We start from the raw sequence: 25,694 nt of genomic DNA, 5'->3' as shown, positions 1-25,694 counted from the left end.
GGTGAATCTCCGTGTGTGAGGCTTAAGGCCGTGTGTCTCTCTGTGTGCATCTGCGTTTGTCATGGGGCGTGTGTCCCTGTGTGTGTCTGTGTTTGCTCTGGGGGGCATGTGTCTCTGCGCATGTGACTACGTGTCTCATTTTTCTCTTGCTACATATCATGGCTGTATTTGCCTTGGGTGTGTCTGTGTCTCTGTGTGACTGACTTCTCCTCATGCTGTGTACATTTTGGTGTATCCGGGCTGGCGAGTGACTTGATGTGTGCCTCATGTCTCCACCCCCCTTGGAAAGCTGCCTCTCCCGCCCCTGCTCACCTTTCCTGGCGGCTCTGTATAGAGTCACCAAAGAATTCAAGAACTGAAATATTTATGAAGTGCTTCCTGGGGTCCCCTGGAGAGACAGGAGCGACTGTTCATGGAGCTGTGTGTCTGTGGGTCTGACCAAACGAGATTTAGATCCTGCTCAAACTAAGCACCTACCATGTGCCAGGCCTTGGCTCGGGTACTGCCTTCATGCTATGCATTCAGTTTCCTCATCTGTAAAATGGGCCTGATATTCGGACGGGCGCGGTGGCTCACGCCTGTAATCCCAGCACTTTGGGAGGCCGAGGCGGGTGGATCACAAGGTCAGGAGATCGAGACCATCCTGGCTAACATGGTGAAACCCCGTCTCTGCTAAAAAAAAAAAAAAATAGCTGGGCGTGGTGGCGGGCGCCTGTAGTCCCAGCTACTTGGGGGGCTGAGGCAGGAGAATGGCCTGAACCCGGGAGGCGGAGCTTGCAGCGAGCCGAGATCGCGCCACTGCACTCCAGCCTGGGCAACAGAGTGAGACTCTGTCTCAAAAAACAAAACAAAACAAAACAAAATAAATTATTTTAAAAAAAAAATGGGTGAAATTCCACCATGGCGTACCGTGGCCAGGGCCAGAAAGTGCAGAAGGTTATGGCGCAGCCCATCAGCCTCATCTTCAGATACTTACAAAATAGATCGCGGATTCAGGTGTGGCTCTATGAGCAAGTGAATATGCGGATAGAAGGCTGTATCATTGGTTTTGATGAGTATATGAACCTTGTATTAGATGATGCAGAAGAGATTCATTCTAAAAGTCAAGAAAACAACTGGGTCGGCTCATGCTAAAAGGAGATAATATTACTCTGCTACAAAGTGTCTCCAACTAGAAATGATCAATGAAGTGAGAAATTGTTGAGAAGGATACAGTTTGTTTTTAGATGTCCTTTGTCCAATGTGAACATTTATTCATATTGTTTTGATTACCCTTGTGTTACTACAAGATGGCAATAAATACTATGGGATTGTTTGTGTTAAAAAAAAAATGGGCTTGATATTAGCATCTATCTCATAGCATTGCTATGAGGTGAGTTGAGGTTTGTAAAACCTTGAACACGCCTGGAGCATGATAAAGCCTCAATGTGATAAATTATCTCAGGCTGGGTGTGGTGGCTCACGCCTGGAATCCCAGCACTTTGAGAGGCCAAGGTGGGCAGATTTGTTTTGAGCCCAGGAGTTCGAGACCAGTCTGGGTAACATGGCAAAACCCTGTCTCTACAAAATAATAATTATAATAATAATAACAATAACAATAATAATAATAATACAATAATTAGCCACGCGGGATGGTGTGCACCTATAGTCCCAGCTACTCGGGAGGCTGAGGTGGGAGGATCACTTGAGCCCAGGAGGTGGAGGTTGCAGTGAGCTGAGATCACACCGCTCTACTCCAGCCTGGGTGACACAGAGCCAGACCTTCCCTCAAAGAAAAAAAAAAAAAAAGGAAAAATCACCTCATTTAATTCTAGTAACTACAAGCACATCTATTAACCTATGGGTCAGTGGGGAGCCCCTGAGAATTCTTCACTCACTGCTAAGAACTTGAGGGTTGTCAAAAAGGCCTAAATAGATTGGATGCTCGGACGTCTGTCTGCATAAAAACTTTCCTTTTAGCTTAGCTCAGCGGTTCTCAAACTTCAGAAAACTGAGTAGACGGGATCATGCTGGGTATAAAAATCAGGGGCATGAGTTTTTTCGACATTGGGAACTCAGCGGTGAACAGAACAGACAAAATAGCCGTTGGGGAGTTTCTGTTCTGATGGGGAAAAGATAATAAATGAGGTTGTCACTCAACAAATGTGAGTCATTATGGTTATTTTCCATCAAAGACTTTCAATATACTTTGCCATTTCGCCCTCCAGAAAGATGGTACTTGGTACTAACTTATCCCAGCAATGTATGCAAGTGCTCACTGCCTTGTACCTTCACAAAAACTATTATTGGATCTTTTTGTCAAATATTAGAGTGGTGAAATTCTTTTTTTTTTTTTTTTTTTTTTTTTGAGACGGAGTTCACTCTTGTTGCCTAGGCTGGAGTGCAATGGCACGATCTCGGCTCACCGCAACCTCCACCTCCCAGGTTCAAGCACTTCTCCTGCCTCAGCCTCCCGAGTAGGTGGGATTACAGGCATGCGCCACCATGCCTGGCTAATTTTGTATTTTTAGTAGAGACAGGGTTTCTCCATATTGGTCAGGCTGGTCTCGAACTCCCAACCTCAGGTGATCCGCCCATCTCAACCTCCCAAAGTGCTGGGATTACAGGCATGAGCCACCGCGCCCAGCAGTGAAATTCTTTTTTACAAGTCTTTTACAATTTCCCACCTATGTCTTGTGTGTGTCCAAAGTGTATGCACGTTCTTTGCACGTGTTGCTTTATTTTTATTGATTTCTAACAACTCTTTATATATGAGGAATGCTACTTTGTTTAAACATGTTGGTGGCAGATAGCCTTTGTTTCTAATAGAATGAGGCTAGAAAAACACAACTTGCCAATAGGGACCACCATAAACCTTCATTTGCCCAACAAACATCCTGGAAGTGAATCAATCAATCCCTTCCTTCCTTCCTTCCTTCCTTCCCTCCCTCCCTCCCTCCCTCCCTCCCTCCTTCCTTCCTTTTCTCCCTCCCTCCTTCTTTCCTTCCTCTCCTCCCTTCCTCCCCGCTCTCTTCCTTCCTTCCTTTAGATGGAGTTTTGCTCTTGTCACCCAGGCTGGAGTGCAGTGGTACAATCTTGGCTCACTGCAACCTGCGCCTCCTAGGTTCAAGTGATTCTCCTGCCTTAGCCTCCAGAGTAGCTGGGATTACAGGCACCCGCCACCACAACCGGGATTACAGGTGTGTGCCTGTAGTCCCAGCTACTCAGGAGGCTGAGGTGGGAGGATCGCTTGAGCCTGGGAGGTTGAGGCTGCAGTGAGCCATGATCATGCCACTGTACTCCAGCCTGGGCAACAGAGTAAGATCCTGTCTCATAAAGTAAAATAAGATAAAATAAATTAATAGCATAGGCCGGCCGGGCACGGTGGCTCAATGCCTGTAATTCCAGCACTTTGGGAGGCCGAGGCGGGTGGATCACGAGGTCAGGAGATCAAGACCATCCTGGCCAACATGGTGAAACCCCGTCTCTACTAAAAATACAAAAAATTAGCTGGGCATGGTGGCGGGCGCCTGTAGTCCCAGCTACTCGGGAGGCTGAGGCAGGAGAATGGCGTGAACCCGGGAGGCGGAGCTTGCAGTGAGCCAAGATTGTGCCACTGTACTCCAGCCTGGGCAACAGAGCAAGACTCTGTCTCAAATAAATAAATAAATAAATAAAAATAAATAATAATAATAATAATAATAATATAGGCCAGAATGCCTGTTCATCAGAGGCCGGGCAGCAGGGAGAAGTGTGGGGGGGGGGGGCTGCATATTCCACCAATCCTGTAGGCAAATAGGGAAGGAGGGTGGGTGCCAGGCCCACTTGCCCCCATCTGTAACATATCCACTGCCCTTTGCATTGCCACATTCTGGAATTATACATACTTTGCCTCTTGTAATGTAGAAGAGATTTCTTTCTTTCTTTTTTTTTTTTTTTTTCCGAGAGAGGGTCTTGCTCTGTTGCCCAGGCTGGAGTGCAGTGGTGCAATCATAGCTCACTGCAGCCTCCAACTCCTGGTCTCAGGTGATCCACTTGCCTCAGTCTCCTGAGTAGCTGGGACTATGGGGGCGCACACCACCACGCCCAACTAATTTTAAAATTCTGGCCAGGCATGGTGGCTCATACCTGTAATCCCAGCACTTTGGGAGACTGAGGCAGGTGGATCACTTAAGATCAGGAGTTCGAGACCAGCCTGGCTAACATGGTGAAACCCCGTGTCTACTAAAAATATAAAAATTAGCCTGGCGTGGTGGCGCATGCCTCTAACCTCAGCTACTCAGGAGGCAGGAGAATCGCTTGAACCTGGGAGGTGGAGGTTGCAGTGAACTGAGTTCGTGCCTAGGTGAAAAGACACTCCAGCCTAGGTGAAAGAGTGAGACTCCGTCTCAAAAAAAAAAAAAAATTGTAGAGTCAGGGCCTTGCTATGTGGCTTAGGCTAGTCTTAAAATCCTGGCCTCAAGTGATCCTCCTGCCTCGGCCTCCCAAAGTGCTGGGGTTACAGGCAAGAGCCACCATGCCCGGACTCTGGCCCATTTTTAAAAGCCTATTCCTCTTGCTTCCTGCTGAACTTTCTTAAAACTTACTACTGCAGCTTTTTCTCCCCTAAGACAGCCAGAGGGGATGTATGGTGATTACCGCTCAGAGCCCCCACCCACCCACTAGAGAGCTCTGAGATTCCACAATGTTCAGGAGGACTGAACACCAGCTGTTCTAAGATCCTAAGTGTCTACATGTTCAGTGATCCCACGATTCTGAGCCTCCCAGACTCCAGAGCTCAGGGATTCTCTGAGCTCATCACTGTCTGCCTGTGTCTTCCATAATTGCCCGCAACAGATAATACAGTGTCTCGAGGCAAAAACCATGATCCCTCTAATCCACAGACCCAGGCAGAGGGGCCGGTCGCCCACAGCCACCGGACTTTTCCTAACAGCTTAATGAGAAAGTCAGAATTAACTGGAAGTGGCACCTAGCACTCCCAGGGCTCAGCGTGGCCTCCCCGTGTTAAAGCCGAGTGTCCCCAGGCCTCCCTTTGACCTTCTTGGACACCAGCAATTATGATGGGCGAGGCCTGGAATTCAGCCTGAATAGGGAAGTGGCTGGGGCCATGGTGACCTAGTTCTTCAGGTTAAGCCAGCCCGCCCACCTTCCCCGGAGAGTGACCAGCCCAGCCTGGGTTCTCATTCTGCCACTACTCCTCTCCCGGCCTCAGTTTCCCTCCTTTGTTCAAGGAGGTCAGGGATCATGCCAGCCTCCTACTTTGCTGTGTTACATGTAAATTTCTTGGCACATGTATTATGTTATCATCTCTCTTTGTGCACACGGATACCTTCCCAGAAAGGACACTGCTGGCTTATACCTTTTTCAAATAGCTATTGTCAGAGAGCTTACACCATTTCACACTCTGAACCCCAGCAGCATGAGGCTGCTCTTTTCCCAAAACCCTGAAAACACAGCAAATGCTCAGACTTTTTCATCTTTACCAGCCAGACAGATGAAAAGAAGAAAAAGATATTTCACGGTAGTTTTTTTTTATATTTAGGTTACCATGAGCGAGAATGAACTCCCTTGCCTATGCCCAGAAGACGTTTGTATTTCCTTTTCAGAAAACCGTTCATGTGTGGTGGCTTATGCTTGTAATCCCAGCACTTTGGGAGGCTGAGGTGGGAGGATTGCTTGAATCCCAGGAGTTCGAGACCAGCCTGGGCAACATGGCGAAACCTTGTCTCTACTAAAAATACTAAAAATTAGCCGGGAGGGGTGGTACACAGTTTCAGTGAGCCAAGATTGTGTCACTGCATTCCAGTGTGGGAAACAGCAAGACCCTGTTTGCTCAAAAACAAAACAAAACAACAACAACAAAAATCCATTCATGTCTTTCACCCTTTTTTGGACTGGCTTGTTAATCCATATTGATTTCTAGATGCTTTTTACATATTAAGGACATCAGTCTCTTGTCTATCATGTTTTGGAAGATTTTCCCCCTTGATGTTGCCTCTTCATCTTCTAGTATTTTTTATTTGTTTGTTTTGTTTTTCTTTTTTCTTTTTTTTTTTTGAGATGGAGTTTCGCTCTTGTTGCCCAGGCTGGAGTGCAATGGTGCGATGTTGGCTCACCGCAACCACTGCCTCCTGGGTACAAATGATTCTCCTGCCTCAGCCTCCCAAGTAGCTGGGATTACAGGCATGCACCACCACACCCAGCTAATTTTGAATTTTTAGTAGAGACAGGGTTTCTCCATGTTGGCCAGGCTGGTCTCGAACTCCCTACCTCAGGGGATCCGCCTGCCTCAGCCTCCCAAAGTGCTGGGATTACAGGCGTGAGCCACCGTGCCCGGCCTGTTTTGTTTTTCTTAAGACAGTCTCTCACTCTGTCGCCCAGGCTGGAGTGCAGTGGTGCAATCTTGGCTCACTGCAACTGTGTACTCCACAGTTGCCATTGTACTCCACCCTGGGCATTGTACTTCAACCTCCTGGGTTGAAGCCATTCTCCTGCCTCAGCCTCCCAAGTAGCTGGAATTATAGGCACCCACCACCACACCTGGCTAATTTTTGTATTTTTAGTAGAGACAGGGTTTCACCATGTTGGCCAGGCTGGTCTCGATCTCCTGACCCCAGGTGATCCACCCACCTTGGCCTCCCAAAGTGCTGAGATTATAGGAGTGAGCCACTGTGTCCAGTCTCTCACCCCTTTTTCAATTTGCTTGTTAATCCTTATTGATTTCCAGATGCTCTTGACATATTAAGAAAATCAGTCTTTTGTCTGTCGTGTTTTGGAAAACTTTCTTCCTTGATGTTGCCTTTTGATCTTCTAGTATTTTTTTAATGTGCATATGTGTGTAGGAATTTTATATTTGTAGTCAGTTATTAATCTTTTAATTAAAGGTTTCTGGGTTTAATATGCTTTAACACAGTTAAGATTATTTTTATTTTTATATTTTTTTGAGACGGAGTATCACTCTGTCACACAGGCTGGAGTGCAATGGTGTGGTCTCGGCTCACTGCCAGCTCCACCTCCCGGGTTCAAGTGATTCTCCCGCCTCAGCCTCTTGAGTAGCTGGGATTACAGGCATGCACCACCACACCTGGCTAATTTTTGTATTTTTAGTAGAGACGGGGTTTCACCATGTTGGCCAGGCTGGTCTTGAACTCCTGACCTCTTGATTTGCCCGCCTCAGCCTCCCAAAGTGCTGGGATTACAGGCATGAGCCACCGCGCCTGGCCCAGATTATTTTTATTTTTAACTCCTGTGTTTTCTCCTAATATTTGTATAGTTTATTTCGCTGGGGGCAAGGGTTGAAGGGGCCATCTGGAATTTAATTTGGTTTGAGTTATCTTTAAAATCTCCATCTGAAAAAAAAAAAAAAAAAAAGGCTGGACGTGGTGGCTCACGCCTGTAATCCCAGCAATTTGGGAGGCCAAGGCAGGCAGATCACTTGAGGTCAGGAGTTTGAGACCACCCTGGCTAACATGGTGAAACCCTGTCTCTACTAAAAATGCAAAAATTAGCCTGGCGTGGTGGCGCACGCCTGTAATTCCAGCTACTCAGGAGGCTGAAGCAGGAGAATCGCTTGAACCCAGGAGGCGGAGGCTGCAGTGAGCCGAGATATTGCCACTGCACTCCAGCCTGAGTGACAGAGTGAGACTCCATCTCAAAAATAGTAATAATAATAATAAAAACTAGAAACCTCCATCTGAACTCTCATGGTTGTATAAGAGTGATGTTTGTGGGCTGGGCGAGGTGGCTCCCACCTGTAATCCCAGCACTTTGGGATGCCGAGGCGGGTGGATCACCTGAGATCGGGAGTTCAAGACCAGCCTGACTAACATGGAGAAACCCCGTCTCTACTAAAAATACAAAAAATTAGCCAGGCTTGGTGGCGCATGCCTGTAATCCCAGCTACTCGGGAAGGCTGAGGCAGGAGAATTGCTTGCACCTGGGAGGCGGAGGTTGCGGTGAGCCGAGATTGTGCCATTGTACTCCACCCTGGGCAACAAGAGTGAAACTCTGTCTCAAAAAAAAAAAAAAAAAAAAGTGATGTTTGTGTAATGAATGGATTACAACAAAACTGCTAATGCTAGGTGGCCTGGGTTCGAATCCCAGCTCTGCCACTTTTCTCTCTGTTTCCTCTGGGAAATCTCTTTTCTTCTCTATGCCTCAGTTTTCTCACTTGTAAAATGGGAAGTCATAGTGTCATGAGAAAAGTAAGAGATGCTTCCCCCACCCCAATAAAGTACCTAGAAGACTGTCTGTCACTTAGCAGGTGCTCTTTTCTTTTCTTTTCTTTTTTGAGACGGAGTTTCCCTCTTGTTGCCCAGGCTAGAGTGCAATGGCAGATCTCCGCTCACCACAACCTCCACCTCCTGGGTTCAAGCGATTCTCCTGGCTCAGCCTCCTGAGTAGTTGGGATTACAGGCACCCACCACCACGCCCGGCTAATTTTTTTGTATTTTTTGTAGAGACGGGGTTTCTCTGTGTTGGTCAGGTAGATCTCGATCTCCCAACCTCAGGTGATCTGCCCACCTCCGCCTCCCAAAGTGTTGGGATTACAGGCGTTAGCCCCTGCACCCAGCCTTTCTCTTTTTTTCCTTCTCTTCCTCTCTCTCTCTCTTTCTTTCTTTCATTCTTTCTTTCCTCTTCTCTTTCTCTCTCTCTCCCTCTTTTTTTTTTTTTTTTTTTGAGACGGAGTCTCGCTGTGTCTCCCAGGCTGGAATGCAGTGGCGCACGATCTCGGCTCACTGCAAGCTCCGCCTCCCAGGTTCACGCCATTCTCTTGCCTCAGCCTCCGGAGTAGCTGGGACTACAGGCGCCCGCCACCACGCCCGGCTAATTTTTTGTATTTTTGGTAGAGACGGGGGGTTTCACCGCGTTAGCCAGGATGGTCTCGATCTCCTGACCTTGTGATCTGCCCACCTGGGCCTCCCAAAGTACTGGGATTACAGGCGTGAGCCACCACACCCGGCCTTTTTTTTTTTTTGCGATAAGTCTCGCTCTGTGGCTCAGGCTGGAGTGCAGTGGCACAATCTCGGCTCACTGCAACCTCTGTCTGCGGGTTCAAGCGATTCTTCTGCCTCAGCCTCCTGAGTAGCTGGAACTACAGGCATGTGCCACCACGCCTGGCTAATTTTTGTACTTATAGTAGAGACGGAGTTTCACCGCGTTGGCCAGGTTGGTCTCGAACTCCTGACCTCACGTGCTCCGCCCGCCTCAGTCTCCCAAAGTGCTGGGATTCCAGGCATGAGCCACCGCACCTGGCCTAAAAGTAAATTTTTTTAAATGTAGGCTGAGCGTGGTGGCTGAGGGTTATAATCCCACCGCTTTGGGAGGCCAAGGCGGAGAATCACTTGACGTCAGGAGTTCAAAACCAGCCTGGGCAACACAGCCAGGCCCCATCTCTACAAAAACTACAAAAGTGAGCTGGGCTTGGTGGCAGCGCCTGTAGTCCCAGCTACTCGAGAGGCTGAGGCGGGAGGATCGCTTGAGCCCGGGAGGTCAAGGCTGCAACGAGCCATGATTGCGCCACTGCGCTCCAGCCTGTCCTTAAAAAGATCAAATAAAGTGGCCTCCCAGCCTCCCTCCCTGGAGCCTCCACCATGTAACCCCCTGGACATTCGCGCGTCTCCTTGGCTGGGATGACCTCGCTGATGGCTCTGTGCTGAGTGGCCACCCCGCCTCTAGACCCCGGGGCGCACTCTGGGGCCAGCAGTGGGGAGCGGACGCCTGAGGGGACCGTGGCACCCGCCCCGCCCCGCCGGGCCGGGCCTGCCCACTGCGTGCCGGGCGTGTCCGGGCGGGCGGAGCACGGGCGCGGCGGGGGCGGGCGGCCAGGCTAGTCGGGCGGGTGCGCGGGGCGCTCGGGGCCCGGGGCCAGAGCTGGAGCCGGAGCCGGAGCCGGGCGGGCGCCATGGAGGGGCTGCGGCGGGGGCTGTCGCGCTGGAAGCGCTACCACATCAAGGTGCACCTGGCGGACGAGGCGCTGCTGCTACCGCTGACCGTGCGGCCGCGGGACACGCTCAGCGACCTGCGCGCCCAGCTGGTGGGCCAGGGCGTGAGCTCCTGGAAGCGCGCCTTCTACTACAACGCGCGGCGGCTGGACGACCACCAGACGGTGCGCGACGCGCGCCTGCAGGACGGCTCGGTGCTGCTGCTCGTCAGCGACCCCAGGTGGCCGCGGGGCTCGGGGTGGGGTGGGGCGGGGGCGGCGGCCGGGGACCCCTGGAGAGCGGCGGGGGAGGCGGGCGCCCAAGGCGGCCTCCCGGGCCGGCACTGCTTTCCCACCTCGCGCTGCCCGCCCGGCCTCTCTCCTGACCCGGCCTTGCCGGTGTCAGGTCTTGCTTTCGGGCTCTCTGTCTGTGCCTGTTTCTCTGCCTGTTTCTGTCTCTGCTGTTTTTCTCCCTCTCTCTCTTTTGTCTCTGTCACTCTCATCTTTGTCACTCTCTCGTCTCTGTCTCTCATCTCTGTCTCTCTTCTTCTCTCTTTTGTCTCTGTCTCTCATCTCTCTCCCTCTTCTGTCTCTTGTCTCTGACTCTTTTATCTCTGTGCCTCTCTTTGTTTCATCTCTCTCTTTTGTCTCTGTCTCTCTTTTATCTCTGTCTCTTTCATCTTTGTCTCTCTCATCTCTTGTGGCTCTCTCATCTCCATCTCTTATCTCTGTCTCCCTCTTGTTTCTGTCTCTTGTCTCTGTCTGTTTTATCTCTGCATCTCTCATCTTTGTCTCCTCACCTTTCTCTCTTTTGTCTTTGTCTCTGTCTCTCTCTCCATTTTGGTCTCTGTCTTTTCCTCTCTGTGTGTCTCCATCTCTGCCTCTGTTTATTTCTTTCCCTGATGATTTGGTTGCCTGTGATTGTCTCTGTCTCTGTCTCTCTTCTCTCTGTCACTCTGTGTCTCTGCCCACTTCTCTCTCTGCTGTTTTCCTCCCTGTTTCTCCCTCATCTCTGTCTCCCTCTCTCATTTCTGTCTCCCTCTCTGGTCTCTGTCTCTCTCCCCATTTTGGTCTCTGCTTTTTTCCTCTGTGTGTGTGTCTCTGTCTCTCTTCCCCTTTGTCTCTTTGTGTCTCTGCCCATTTCTGTCTCTGCTGTTTTTCTCCTTGTGTCTCTCTGTGTCTGTCTCTTTTGTCTCTCTGTCCATTTTTGTCTCTGTTTTTCTCTGTGTTTGTGTATGTGTGTGTCTCTCCCTGTCTCTCTGTCTCTTTGTCCATTTGTCTCTGTCTCTGCTGTTTTTCTCTCTGTCTCTCTGTGTCTCTGTCTCTGTGTCCCTGTCCATTTCTGTCTGTGTGTGCGCACGCATCTCTCTCTGTGTCTCTGTGAGTCTCTGTCTCTTTTGTCTCTGTCTCTCTCTGTGTCTCTGCCCATTTTGGTCTCTGCTTTCTTTCCTCTGTGTGTCTCTCCATTTCTGTCTCTCTTTCTCTGTCTCTCTCCATTTCTGTCTCTGCTGTTTTTCTCTCTGTGTGTCTCTTTTGTCTCTCTGTTTCTCTGCGTGTCTCTGTCCATTTCTGTCTCTTCCCACTGTGTATTTCTCTCTCTGTGTCTCTGTCTCTGTTATTTTGGTCTCTGCTCTTTTTCTCGCTGTGTGTCTCAACATGTGTGTCTGTGTCTCTTTATCTCTCTGGTGTCTCTGCATTTTTCTCTGCTGTTTTTCTCTGTCTCTGAAGCTCTGTCTCTCTCTTCCTTCTCTGGTCTCTCCCTACCGCCTTATCTTTCCCACAGCCCCACTCCAATGTCCGTTACCCACACTCACACTTGGATATCTGGGTCCCCAAAGAGGTCCCCTGGCCAAGACGACCCTCAAGTGGGGCGTCTTCTGGCCCAAGGAGGGGTCTGCAGAGAAGGGCGCTGGGGACACGGGAACAGCTCACTGCTGGCCTGGGGCAGCTCTGGGAAATGGGTCGAGGATGGCTGAGAGGTGGTGAAGAGGGCGGGGCCTCGTCTCAGAGCCTGGAACCACCTCCTTGGAAGCATTGAACAGGAGAGGGACGGGGGCCATGTGAATTACCCCGGATTTTATGGGGGTCACATTCACCAGCCCTCTAGAGGCTTGAGTCACCGAGCCTGGGTTGATGTTTTGAGGGCAGGAGCCTCAGATGCCACCGTGTTGCAGGAGCCTGGGGCTGCAGTGGGGGCGGGAGAGGCCCCCTCCCCAGGCCCTCTTGAGGGAAGATCTTAGCGGGGAGGGGGAGGCTGAGAGGATGATGAGGGATGGAGGTTCACAGCTTGGGGCTAGGAGAGGCTGTTCTCGGCAGCATACCTTCTATGAGGTCTGGGGGCTGGACGACCCTCAGACGTCCAGACTGTAATTATGCAGTACAGAGTCAGCATTTATTGTGTGCCTACTGTGTGCCAGACTCCATGCTGGACACTGAAATTCAGCAGTGACCCAGAGAGACCAGATTTCGCCTTCACAGAGCCTAGAGCCAAATAATAGCACAGGAGGATGTCAGCTCGCAATTGGCGCTGTGGGGGACGCAGGGAAGGTGGAGAGGGGTCAGTGACTGGGGGACGCCTCTCCGGAAAGGTGACATGTCAGGCTATGATGTGGAGGAGGTGGTTAAACAGAGAGTCAGGGAAGGGTGTTCCAGGCAGTAGGAACAGCCTGTGCAAAGGCCCTGAGGCAGGACTGCACCTGGCATGTTGGAGGAACAGCGAGGAGGCCCATGTGGCTGGAGCAAGGGGGAGAGAGGGAGGAAGGGAGGGCAGGGAGGGGCCAGGGCAGTTCATGCAGGGCCTTGTGGACTGCAGGGAGGACTTGGGCCTTGACTCCGAGGGAGGTGGGAGCCATAGAGGGCTGTGGGCAGAGGAGGGACGGGACCTGACTCAATGCTCACAGGCAACCCCTGGCTGCAGCAGGGATAACAGACTGTGATGGGGGGAGGGCTGGAGACAGGAGACCAGGGTGAGGTCCCAGTGAGCCATGCTGGAGGCAGAGAACAGAAGCCTTCAGAGGAGACAGTTTTGGCTGGGCGCAATGGTTCACACCTGCAATCCCAGCACTTTGGGGGGCCAAGGTGGGCGGATCACCTGAAGTCAAGAGTTCGAGACCAGCCTGGCCAACATGGCGAAACGCTGTCTCTACTAAAAATACAAACATTAGCCAGGCGTAGTGATATACGCCTGTAATCCCAGCTACTTGGGAGGCTGAGGCAGGAGAATCGCTTGAACCTGGAGGCGGAGGTTGCAGTGAGCCGAGATCGCGCCACTGCACTCCAGCCTGGACAACAGAGTGAGACTCCGTCTCAAAACAAAAGAAAAAAGAGAGAGAGAGTTTCAACCTCCTCTGGGCTCCCACCCTGTCCTAATGCCCTGCCCCTTGCCCATCCCTGACCACACACACAGCTGGGGTTGATGGCGGAGTCCAGCTTTGTCTTCCCCAACAGACAGGGGCCCCTATCTGCCCTTGCTGTTCACTGGCTGTGTGTCCCGAGGCAGCTAACCCACCCTCTCTGGGCATCAAATGGGTTCTGAGCTCCCCTGACCACTCCCAGACCTCTAGAGGCAGAGCAGGGGCTACTAGTGGATGGTGCAGCAGCAGCCGGGGAGGCCTCAGCTTCCCCATGTGAGAAAGGAGAAAAACACTTGGGACCTGTCAGTGCAGACGGTACCCTAGGGTGAGAGAAGCTGCGTGGGCTGCTCGGGACAAACCTGCCAGGCCCTCTCTCACTTCCGGGTAGATAGGGCCCCCTCTTCTCCCTCCCCCAGCCTCTCTTGCCACCTCCTGTTTCTACACTCTGTGAAATGCAGTAGTGACAACATTTTCTGCCTCGAGGCAGCAGCGTTGCAGGGAGACAGGTTGTCACGGGAGCTAGCAGGCACTCAGTCATGGTCATGCTTTGAGAGCCTTTGAGATGCTAGGGGCTTTTCATGTGGCCTTACCGCTGTCCCCTGGCGAGGATGCTTTTATTTATTTATTTATTATTTTTGAGACGGGAGTCTTGCTCTGTCGTCCAGGCTGCAGTGCAGTGGCGCAGTCTCGGCTCACTGCAACCTCTGCCTCCCGGGTTCAAGCGATTCTCCTGCCTCAGCCTCCCGAGTAGCTGGGATTACAGGCGCCTGCCACCACGCCTGGCTAATTATTTATTTTTTAGTAGAAATGGGGTTTCACTGTGTTAGCCACGATGCTCTCAAATCTCCTGACCTCCTCATCTCTCGTGATCCGCCCGCCCTCCTCGGCCTCCCAAAGTGCTGGGATTACAGGCGTGAGCCACCACACCCAGCATTTTTTTTTTTTTTTTTTTTAGACGGAGTCTTGCCCTGTTGCCCAAGCTGGAGTGAAATGGTGCAATCTTGGCTCACTGCAACCTCTGCCTCCTGGGTTCAAGCGATTCTCCTGCCTCAGCCTCCTGAGTAGCTGGGATTACAGGCGCCCGCCACCATGCCTGGCTAATTTTTTGTATTTTTAGTAGAGACCGTTTCACCATGTTGGCCAGGCTGGTCTCAAACTCCTAACCTCAGGTGATCCGCCTACCTCAGCCTCCCAAAGTGCTGGGATTACACGCGTGAGCCACCGTGCCTGGCCGGGTGCCGTTATCATTGGCGGTTTACAGGTGGAGAAGCTGAGGCAGAGTAAGATTAAGCTGGGAAGGGGCAGAGCCAGGGTCTAAACCCAGCTTTAAAGCCACGCCCTTCATCACTAAACCTTCTCCCTGCTCCATTAGTGGGAACAGTTGTTATTATTCTGATTTTATTGGCATCAGTCTATTCTTCTCTTCCTCCCAAGCCCCTCTATCTGTCCTTCAGCTGGTTCCATCAGCTCCGCCTTCAAAGTCTAACCATAATCCTCCCACTTCTCAACCCCTGGCCCAGCCCAGTTGCCCCCCGCCAAGGTCCGCAGCCCCTGCCTTTGTCCCCTACAAGTCTGTCCTCCCCGTAGCAGGTGCCAGAGGGCGCCTGTGAGCCCCTGAGTCGGGGCCTGTCCCTCCTCTGCCGGCAGGCCTCCATGGCTCCCACCTCCCTCAGGGTCAAAGCCCAAGTCCTTCCTGAGGCTTGCAAGACCCTGGATGACCTGCTGTATTCCCTCCCTGCTTGCTCCTCCTCCCTGTCTTCCCCTTCCTCACTCTGCTCCAGCCACACAGCCCTCCTCGCTGCCTCAGAGCCTCTGGACAGGCTGTTCCCTCAGGTCCCCAACTCTCTCTCTTCCTGCAGCCCTCCCTGACCATCCTGTTTAAAATTGCATTCCAGCGAGGCGCAGCGGCTCACACCCGCAATCCCAGCACTTTGGGAGGCTGAGGCAAGCAGATCACTTGAGTCCAGGAGTTCAAGACCAGCCTGGCCAACATGGTGAAACCCCGTCTCTACTGAAAATACAAAAATTAGCCGGGCATGATGGCGCATGCCTGTAATCCCAGCTACTGGGGAGGCTGAGGCAAGAGAATCGCTTGAATCCGGGAGGCGGAGGTTGCAGTGAGCTGAGATCGTGCCATTACACTCCAGCCTGGGTGACAGGGTGAAACTCCGTCTCTAAAAAAATAAATAATAAAATTTTATTTCACGCCATCCCTGCTTTCTCTCTTTCCCCATCACTTGTCAGCAGCCGACTTCTCTACGTTTTACTTATTTTTTTCACCTGTCTCCTGCAGTAGACTGTAAACTCTGTGAGGGTACTGCCGTCCATCTTGTTCCCTGCTGGATTGCCAGTTCAGTGCCTGGCACATAGTAGGTGCTTAATAAATGTTAGTGAGATGTATTGTCTCACTAACATAATCCTGAGCAGAGGCAAGCATTGGGCTGCTCAGAATATTTTTCTGGAGCTCTAGCGGTGCCTGGATGCAGGGGAGGGAATTTCTGGGTCAGAGGTGAGCCCTGGCAGGGGCAGGAAGAGGCACCAGCCAGACACTGGGCAGAATAGGGAAGCCTTGAACGCCAAGGCAAGGGATGTGTTTTTTCTGCAACCTGTGTCTTTCTGTCTCCCTCTTTCAGGTAGTCTGGGTTGGAGGAGGCAGAGCCATGACCAAGGGGACCTGGGTACTGGCTGAAGGAATAGGCTGGGGTAGAGGGCACTTTTGGAAGGCACTTCTCCCACCTCCCGGGAGCCTAGATCTCACTCCAGGTAAGTAATTGTAGTAGTTGAGAAAGAGAAAGGACCTTAGAGATTGTGGAGACCATAGGTGGGGAAACTGAGGCCCAGAGAGGAGAAGAGACAGATGTTATTGACCATCATCCCCCTCCATACACTTATGCTTCTGGCCTCTAGGGTAGGGACATGGCCTTGGTGTCTCATTTCTTTTTGGACTAACACGTGGACCAGAGCCGTGTTGCCCCTGACTTGCTGGGTGACCTTGGGAAAATTGCTTCTCCTCTCTGGGCTCTGTTACCTGTCTCCTTACAATAAAGGATTGAGCTTTGATTTGGCTTTACTGCACTCTTTGCCTGCAATTCCTGTGACTGCCATCAGGTGGCAGAAAACAGCCAAGTTCCAAGAGAATCGCTTGAACCCAGGAGTCAGAGGTTACAGTGAGCCGAAATCACGCCATTGCACTCCAGCCTGGCGACAGAGCAGGACTCTGTCTCAAAAAAAAGAAAGAAAAAAGAAAACAGCCAAATTCACCAGGGGCCATCCCTGTTCCTCTTAAAGGACACAGGGGACATCCACAGGAGGGGATGACTGCAGATGTCACTGTCCGTGTCAGGGATGTTAGGTAAAAGGAAAGGACAAATGGCTGGAGAACTGGTGTTTCACCCTTCCCTGGTCCTGGACTGAAACGGGTTTACCCTTCCCCTCCTGTTGTTCCAGGGTCTGGGCTCCCAGGTGGACCGTGAAACCCTGGCCTGACCAGCTGATGCACACTGCTTCAGACACTCCTGCTGGAGCCCCAGTCCCTGACATGGACCTAGGACATTTTTGCTCCTGCCCAGCCTATCGGGAGGGAGCCTTGAGCCTTTCAGCTCTGCTGTGTGACTTTGAGGTTGTTGCTCCCCTCTTGGGGCCCTGGGTGCCCTGTCTTCAGTGGAAAGCACTGTGCCACCTTGGAAAGCTCCCATGGGCAGCCAGAGGGCATCGCAAGAAGAGAAGCACAGAAGGGGCAAGAGAGACACTCAGAGGCACTTCCGCTCTTGCCCAGGACATTCTCCCAGCCACACCTTTGCCCAAGCCGTGCCCCCTGCCTGGAGCACTTTTCAACCTCTTCTCTGCAGCTCCAATACACCTGGGATTGCAGTCTCCTCCAGGAAGTCTTCTCAGATTCCCTCCTTCCCAGCCAGAGAGCACCTAGCCTTCTTTGGGGCCCCCACAGGCCCTTTGTGCAGTGAACAGCCCTGGCTGGGGGTGCAGCCAGTCGTGTCCGAACTCTCCAATGACTAAGCGGGGAGATGTGGACATCCTAGCTTGTTCTCAGGCCTCCAACTGTGCCCCCATTTCCACCCCCAAATACCTCCCCAGGAGGCACCTGTGCCCACCCCCTGGGCTGTTTCCCCCTTCCCCTTAAATCCGGATGCCTCGTCTTGCATAGGGTCTTGGGGCAGCGGGGAAGGGGGTCTGAAGAACTCTGGCCAAGAGGACGAGGATCTGGGGGTGGGGAACTGGGCCTAGGTGTGGGAGGTCATCGCGGGGCATTGCAGGGAGTGCGTTGTGGGAATTCCGGGTGGAGACCCTCAGGGCAGTGTGCCGGGCCTCCATTGCACCTCTGACCTGCAGCCACGTCATCGTTGCACAGCCCCTGGGGAGGGTCTTTGGGGAGGGGGTGCCGAGGCTATGCATGTCCTCGAGGGCCGTGTACACTCTCCAGGCACCATGGGCGGAGGCGCCGGAGCCTGGGAAGAAATAATGTTTTAGTTAAGAGTCCTGTTGGCTGCAGGACTCAGAGCGTGGACAGGTGGATAGTAAATCACCACCACGGGGACAGCCGTGCCCAGACTGTGCGTTTGCTTAGCTCGGGGACAGCACTTGGCCCGGGGTCTCCTGCTCGCCTCCCTTCAGAGCATCTGCCAAACTTCAGGCATCTACCCTGCAATTCCCGCTTGGCTGAGAGGAGGGGGAGCAGGAGGGGAAGAGAGAGGAGCCCCACTTCACTCCGGCAGGCAGACCTGCTGGACCTGCTTTGCAGAATGACTTGGGTCTTGCTGGCCCCTGGGTGTGCCTGGAGGGGGGTCTTCCTATCCCCCTCCACCTCTCCCCTTGGTGCCTAACCCAGGACTTTGTCCCCAGAGACCCACTGTGTGCCCCCTGGAGCTCCTCCTAGAGCAGAGTCTGCTGCTCTCTGTTCTGCAGAGGGTAACCTGAGGCCCACGGAGGTTGTCAGGGACACAGAGCAGGGGGAGGCAGCCCAGATCCCTGCTCATGCGTGGTTTGGGCCTCTGCTAACAGCTGGGCCACATGCGTGTATCTAGAGCCTGGGTCCCCTCTGTCCTCATTTCCCAGTGCATATTCAGGGACCTGCCTCGTCAGGGTTTGGCAAGAAAATGGGGCATTTATAATCTCCCCAGTTTCATTCCTTGGTCCTTACTCCATGCCAGGACTTGTGCACATCTTTTTGGAGCCCTGTCTCACTTGATTGACAGCCGGCCAGGGCGGTGGCTCACGCCTGTAATCCCAGCACTTTGGGAGGACGAGGCAGGCGGATCATGAGGTCAGGAGATGGAGACCATCCTGGCTAACACGGTGAAACCCCGTCTCTACTAAAAGTACAAAAAAATAGCTGGGCCTGGTGGCGGGCGCCTGTAGTCCCAGCTACTTGGGAGGCTGAGGCAGGAGAATGGCGTGAACCCAGGAGGCAGAGGTTGCAGTGAGCCGAGATCACGCCACTGCACTCCAGCCTGGGCGACAGAGCGAGACTCCGTCTCAAAAAAAAAAAAAAAAAAAGATTGACAGCCTCACTGCTCAGGGGCCGGGATAACAGCCCATTTTACAGATGGCTTTCGGCCTGCCCAAGGTCACCACCCTAGCCTCTGAACTGAGGCGTCCCCAACCCATGCCGGGAGCTGGTGGAGGAAGTGGGGAAGGGTTTCCTGCTTCTCAACTGGGGGTGGAGGTGGGAGAAAGCATTTTCAGGGCGTTTTGACATTTAACAAACAGTATGCAAATCGCATGCAAATCACATGCAAATCATCACCCATTTCTTAAGCCTCGACAGCCTGGCATGTTCTGAAATAATAATGTTGGACCTGTCCCTTGATGATGACCTGGGTAGGGAGGTGCACGGCCTTTTCCTTTCTCCGTCTTCCGTTCCCTTCCCTTCCCATCCCATCTGTTCTCCCTTCCTTCGCCCCCTTCCTTTCCTCTCCCTCCCTATCTTCCATTTTTCTCTTCTTCCTTCACATCATTTGTCCAAGGCCTCCCTGGCCTGAGATAAACATAAGTTGCAAAAGTGGCTTCCTGCAGCCCGTTTTCCAGGTTGGGAAACTGAGGCATGGGCCTACGGTCCCACAGCCACACCGAGGAAAGCAGCCCCCACTGAATGTCACCATGCACCAAAGTGCATGGTCCTCGTGACACAAAGAGGGGAGATGACAGTGGCTGGAGTTGTCAGAGCTGCTTTGAGGAAGCTCCAGGCCCGATAGGCTTGGCAGGGCCAAGGGGAACTGTTGTGGAATGCCTTGGCCTTGAATGACAGGCTGCTGATTTTGGATCTGGAGAAAGCTCACACTGACTCTTCCTGCTCCCCCAGTCTCTTTTTCTCCTGCTACTCCATCCATGTATCCCTGAGTTTGGGCCACAGTCCCTCCGCTTGGTTTGCATGTCCCACCTTCTTTGTTTGGCAAGCTCCTATTCATCCTTCAAAGCCCTAGCTTCAATACCTGCTACTTCATGCAGCCATTGCTTATCCTTCAAGGAGAGCCTACTTCCCTCAAGGACCCTGCTGCTTCCAGTCTCACCTTCTGACTCACTCGGGATCCACTGAACTGGGAGGTCTGTGTCTCCTCCCAGCAGAGTCATCACTACCTTTGGGGCTGCAGGATCACCCAGCTTGGAACTAGATACAGAAATGCTGTTTTGAGAGTGTACTGAATAAAAGATTACATGTTTGAAAACAAGATTGAGTTTAAGCTTCCTAACTTGGCCTTGGAGCTCTCGTGGGCTTCATTCTACCCCATCTGTGGTTTTGGGCTGAGCTGTACTTTTACCTTCCTCTCACTCCCCTCCAGGCCTTTGCACATGCTGTTACTCCAGGTGACGCTGTTACTCCAGGTGACGCTGTTACTCCAGGTGACACTGTTACTCCAGTTGACCCCAGGCCAGCCCCCTCTCATATCTGGGCTGTGAAACTCAGGGAATCCTGCCCGCTCCCCGCCAGGGCCTCTCAGACTCTGGGCTCCACCCTGAGCAAGTCTGGGCTATGAGGAGTTTCGGGTGAGACTTGGCAGCTGCCGTCTCGCTAAGGCCCGCGGCGTTCTGGGGAGGGGCCACCTCCCGTCTTGGCCGCCCACCTAGTTTGTGCTCCAAGAAGGTCCAAGGGAATTCTCCTAGGGGGCAAGTGAGCCCAGGCGGTTCCCAGAGGAGATGTCAGCGGTTTAGCCAGAAACTGCCAGGACCTGGAATTGCCACTTCCTTCCTGCCCTGCCTCTATCTCTCTGTTCTCTTTCTGTGCGACTCCAGGCTGGGCTCTGGCATTCTCTTAACTCTGAGCATTCATTCAATGAGAGATATGAAGACAGATGCTGCTCCGGCTGCCACAGACAGTGGGGCAGGTTGTTCACTGCACAAGAGGACCCAGCTGCAGAGGTGAGAGGGCCCCAGGAAGGGGCCCTTCTTTGTAATTCATCCAACAGCTCCCATACAAGTTAGTGCTGGTTCTGACCTTGCCATCTTTCTCTCTCTCTCCTCTCCCTTCATCTGTCTCTGTGTCTCAGTCTCTTATTTTATTTTTGTTGAGACAGGGTCTTGTTCTGTTGTCCGGGCTGGAGTGCGGTGGCACAATCACAGATCACTGCAGCCTCAACCTCCCCAGCTCAAGCGATCCTCCCGCCTCAGGCTCTTGAGTAGCTGAGATTTTAGGCACACGCCACCACACCCAGCTAATTTTTAAATTTTTGTAGAGATGGGGTTTTGCCATGTTGCCCAGGCTGTTCTCAAACTCCTGGGCTCAAGCCATCTACCCGTCTCGGCCACCCGAAGTGCTGGGATTGCAGGCATCAGCCACTGCGCCCGGCCTCTTTTTCATCTGCTCTCTGTCGCTCTATTTCTGTCTGTGGTTCTGTTTGTATCTCGTTATCTCTCCCTCTATTCAATATCTCTCTCTCTGCGTTTCTCAGTTTGTCTGCATCTCAGTCTCTGTCTCTCTCCATGTCTCTGTATTTTTTTCTCAAATCTCCTATTGAAAAAGACCCCTCTTTCCCTAGGCCAGGCTCAGTGGCTCACGACTATAATCCCAACACTTTGGGAGACCGAGGCAGGAGGATTGCTTGAACCTAGGAGTTCAAGACCAGCCTGGGGAACATGGCGAGACCCAGCCTTTACAAAAGCATTTAAAAATTATCCGGGTGTGGTGGCATGCCCCTGTGGTCCCAGCTACTTGGGAGGCTGAGGCAGGAGGATCACTTGAGCCCAGGAGTTTGAGGCCATGGTGAGCTATAACCATACCACTGCACTCCAGACTGGGTGACAGAACGAGACCCTGTCTCTAGAAAAAAAAAAAAAAGAAAAAATAGGCCGGGCGCAGTGGCTCACTTTGGGAGGCTGAGGCGGGCGGATCACGAGGTCAGGAGATTGAGACCATCCTGGCTAACACAGTGAAAAATTAGCTGGGTGTGGTGGCGGGTGCCTGTAGTCCCAGCTACTCGAGAGGCTGAGGCAGGAGAATGGCGTGAACCCGGGAGGTGGAGCTTGCAGTGGGCCGAGATTGCGCCACTACACTCCAGCCTGGGCGACAGAGCAAGACTCCATCTCAAAAATAAATAAATAAATAAATAAATAAATAAAAATAAAAAATTAAGAAATATAACATTAAAATTTAAAAAATAAATAATGAAAACATTAGTTGGCTGGGCACAGTGGCTCATGCCTGTAATCCTAGCACTTTGGGAGGTCAAGGCTAGAGGATTGCTGGAGGCTAGGAGTTTGAGACCAGCCTGGACATGGGCAACACGGCAAAACCCTGTCTCTACTAAAAATACAAAAAAATAGCCAGGCGTGGTGGTGGCGCACACCTGTAGTCCCAGCTACTTGGGAGGCTAAGGCAGGAGAATGGCGTGAACCTGGGAGGTGGAGCTTGCAGTGAGCCGAGATTGTGCCACTGCACTCCAGCCTGAGTGACAGAGCAAGACTCTATCTCAAAAAAAAAAAAAAAAAGAAAAAGAAAAAAAGAGCCCCCTTTCCTTCCGATATCATAAGCATGACCTCTGGGGTGTCTTCAGAAGCTGCTGGGATCATGCATTCCACAATCACTGATTAAGTACCTCCAGTTTGCAGGGCTCTGAGGACAGCGTGGTGACTAGGATACCCAGTCAAGCTCCCCACGGAGTTCACAGCCCAACAAAAGCCACAGAAGCTGCAGGGCAAGCGCATGGCCCCTGAGACTCCCCAGAAACCTCTCCCACACACAACCTTCCTCTGAATGACCTTGGGTGTTCTTTGTCCCTCGCTGGGCCTCAGTTTCCCTGCCTGCCCAAGAAGGGAAGTGTTTGGGATAGCCAGGCATTCGGTGTTTGCTGGCAGACAAATCCTGACTCATCCCCGTGCCCAAATGGATTTGAAAGAACCCTCAAAAAGGAAAACAGTCATAAGAAAGAAAAAGAAAACCCGGCCAGGCGCAGTGGCTCACGCCTGTAATCCCAGCACTTTGGGAGGCTGAGGCGGGCAGATCACGAAGTCAAGAGATCGAGACTATTCTGGCCGACATGGTTAACCCTGTCTCTACTAAAAATATAAAAATTAGCCAGGCGTGGTGGCAGGCGCCTGTAGTCCCAGCTACTTGGGAGGCTGAGGCAGGAGAATTGCTTGAACCCGAGAGGCGGAGGTTGCAGTGAGCCAAGATCACGCCACCGCACTCCAGCCTGGCAACAGAGCGAGACTCCATCTCAAAAACAAACAAACAAACCAAAAAAAAAAAAAAAAAAACAACAACACAGAGCCGACCACTGACCTTGCAGGGTGATGCACCTGGGGCAGAAGCAGCCTCACTACCACCCCTTGGAGCATCACGGAAACTTACCCATCTCTTTCCTTGGTGGCCCCTGGCTATCCACTGAAGGCTGCTGGCCTCACTATGAGGGCTCCAGGCCTGGCCCTGAGGTCCCCTGACTTGGCACTGACCTCACACTTGTGCTTTAAGCTTCAGACCTACTAAACCCCTTGCTGGGCTCCAGCCACAAGGTTTTTTTCACAGGCTATTTCTTCTCTTTTCTTTCTTTTTTTTTTCTTTTTTTGAGACAGAGTCTAGCTCTGTTGCCCAGGCTGGAGTGCAATGGCGCTATCTTAGCTCACTGCAACCTCCACCTCCTGGGTTCAAGCGAACCAGGAGGTGAGAATCCTGTCTCAGCCTCCTGAGTAGCTGGGACTACAGGCACACATCGCCATGCCCAGCTAATTTTTGTATTTTTAGTAGAGACGGGGTTTCACCATGTTGGCCAGGCTGGTCTTCAACTCCTGACCTCAGGTGATCCGCCCGCGTTGGCCTCCCAAAGTGCTGTGAGCCACCGCACCCAGCCTGCATGGGCTATTTCTGTATATGACATACCCTCTCCCAACCTTTCACCTTTCACCCTGTGATTTGCAGGTTCAATGTCACTTCCTTGGGGAGGCCCCCAAAACAAGTTATGTTCCTGTTGTTTTGTATTCTCACAACATCTTGTTCTTTTCCTTTGTAGCATTAATTATTTATATTATTATTCATTCAATGTATGTTTTCCCCACTAGCCTGTGGGCACCATGAAGACGGGGAAGAGGTCTGGTTTGGTCACCGCTGCAGTACACAGCGTTTAATAACCCAGCGCCAGGGAGCGGTGGGGAGCCAGGAACACTTTTGCTCCCTTCCCAGGCTCAATGAGGCCCCCCTCTCCACCCTAGTTCCTGCCACCACTGGGCCTTGGTCCAGGTGACCAAGGGGCACGGAGGTTTGGGATTGGGATTCCAGGCATTCTGGCTCCTGCCGCCGTGATAAATGGGGAGAATTCAGAATTAATTATCGACTGCTCTGCTGAGCCGGCCTGATATGGGCAGATAAAGAGCGTGGGCGCCACTGCATCTGCTCAGCGCTTCTCGGGAGTTTATTAGAGGATGGGAGGCAGTTGGCTGAGCTGCTGGGTGCAAGGCTGTGGCTCTGCTGGGCCACTTGGGGCAACACGCTCTCCCTCTCTGAGCCTTGGTTTTCTCATTTGGAAAAAGGGAAGTAAAAAAGAAAATCCTACCCCAGCAGTTTGGGAGGCCAAGGTGGGCGGATCACCTGAGGTCATGAGTTTGAGACCAGCCTGGCCAACATGGCGAAACCCTGTCTCTACTAAAAATACAAAAATTAGCTGGGTGTGATGGCGGATACCTGTGATCCCAGGTACTTGGGAGGCTGAGGCACTAGAATCCCTTGAACCCGGGAGAAGGAAGTTGCTGTGAGCCGAGATTGCACCACTGACCTCTCTGAGCCTTGGTTTTCTCATTTGGAAAAAGGCAAGTAAAAAAAAAAAAAAAAGAGCCGGGCGCGGTGGCTCACGCCTGTAATCCCAGCACTTTGGGAGGCCGAGGCAGGCGGATCATGAGGTCAGGAGATTGAGACCATCCTGGCTAACACGGTGAAACCCATCTCTACTAAAAATACAAAAAAATTAGCCGGGCGTGGTGGTGGGCGCCTGTAGTCCCAGCTACTCCGGAGGCTGAGGCAGGAGAATGGCGTGACCCCGGGAGGCGGTGCTTGCAGTGAGCCGAGATCGCGCCACTGTACTCCAGCCTGGGCGACAGAGCGAGACTCCGTCTCAAAAAAAAAAAAAGAAAAGAAAAGAAAAATCCTTATATGTTGAGATAAGTTTTTTGGGGAATCACCAGGAGCAAAGAAAGCAAAGTACACAGTAGGTTTCATGCGTGTCCGTGTGAAGAGACCACCAAACAGGCTTTGTGTGAGCAGCATGGCTGTTTATTTCACCTGGGTGCAGGCGGGCTGAGTCCGAAAGGAGAGTCAGCGAAGGGAGATAGAGGTGGGGCCGTTTTATAGGATTTAGGAAGGTAATGGAAAATTACAGTCAAAGGGGGTTGTTCTCTGGTGGGCAGGGGTGGGTCTCACAAAGTACATTCTCAAGAGTGGGGAGAATTACAAAGAACCTTCTTAAGGGTGGGGAGACTACAAAGTACCTTCTTAAGGGTGGGGGAGATTACAAAGTACATTGATCAGTTAGGGTGGGGCAGGAACAAATCACAATGGTGGAATGTCATCAGTTAAGGCTGTTTTTACTTCTTTTGTGGATCTGCAGTTACTTCAGGCCATCTGGATGTATACGTGCAAGTCACAGGGGATGCGATGACCTGGCCTGCGCTCAGAGGCCTGACATTCCTGCCTTCTTATATTAATAAGACAAATAAAACAAAATAGTGTTGAAGTGTTGGAGTGGCGAAAATTTTTGAGGGGGTGGTATGGAGAGAGAATGAGCGATGTTTCTCAGGGCTGCTTCAAGTGGGATTAGGGGCAGCATGGGAACCTAGAGTGGGAGAGATTGAGCTGAAGGGAGGTCTTATGGTGAGAGTGATATTGTGGGGATGTCAGAAGAAACATTTGTCGTATAGAATGATTGGTGATGGCCTGGATACGGTTTTCGATGAATTGAGAAGCTAAACGGAAGATACAAGGTCTGAATAAAAGGAGGAGAAAAATG

At 51.9% G+C, this 25,694-nt stretch overlaps 1 protein-coding gene and 1 pseudogene across 2 annotated transcripts; both read left to right on the top strand.

Moving 5' to 3' along the window:
* Positions 1 to 866: 866 nt before the first annotated feature.
* Positions 867 to 1,325, top strand: LOC134809063 (small nuclear ribonucleoprotein E-like; annotated as a pseudogene).
* Positions 1,326 to 9,700: 8,375 nt separating this feature from the next.
* Positions 9,701 to 19,937, top strand: TINCR (TINCR ubiquitin domain containing). 2 transcript variants are annotated; one of them, XM_054672387.2, is made up of 3 exons: positions 9,701 to 10,143; positions 15,150 to 16,017; positions 16,702 to 16,798. In XM_054672387.2, exons 1-2 carry the CDS (start codon positions 9,884 to 9,886, stop codon positions 15,250 to 15,252), a joined length of 363 nt encoding a protein of 120 aa, XP_054528362.1. In that variant the 5' UTR covers positions 9,701 to 9,883; the 3' UTR covers positions 15,253 to 16,017; positions 16,702 to 16,798. The 2 variants fall into 2 exon arrangements, with proteins under 2 accessions (XP_054528362.1, NP_001383376.1); NM_001396447.1 differs by having other exon boundaries at positions 9,856 to 10,143; positions 15,888 to 16,017; positions 16,702 to 19,937.
* The last annotated feature ends 5,757 nt before the right edge of the window (positions 19,938 to 25,694 follow it).

This window comes from Pan troglodytes, chromosome 20, assembly GCF_028858775.2.
Source record: "Pan troglodytes isolate AG18354 chromosome 20, NHGRI_mPanTro3-v2.0_pri, whole genome shotgun sequence".
Classification (NCBI taxonomy): domain Eukaryota; kingdom Metazoa; phylum Chordata; class Mammalia; order Primates; family Hominidae; genus Pan; species Pan troglodytes.
This window is presented reverse-complemented; position numbering and strand designations above follow the sequence as displayed.

Coding starts and splice junctions, on each gene's coding strand:
- TINCR (XM_054672387.2), top strand. CDS start 9,884: ATGGAGGGGCTGCGGCGGGGGCTGTCGCGCTGGAAGCGCTACCACATC. Junction 10,144..15,149: donor CTGCTCGTCAGCGACCCCAG/GTGGCCGCGGGG, acceptor ATTGCATTCCAG/CGAGGCGCAGCGGCTCACAC.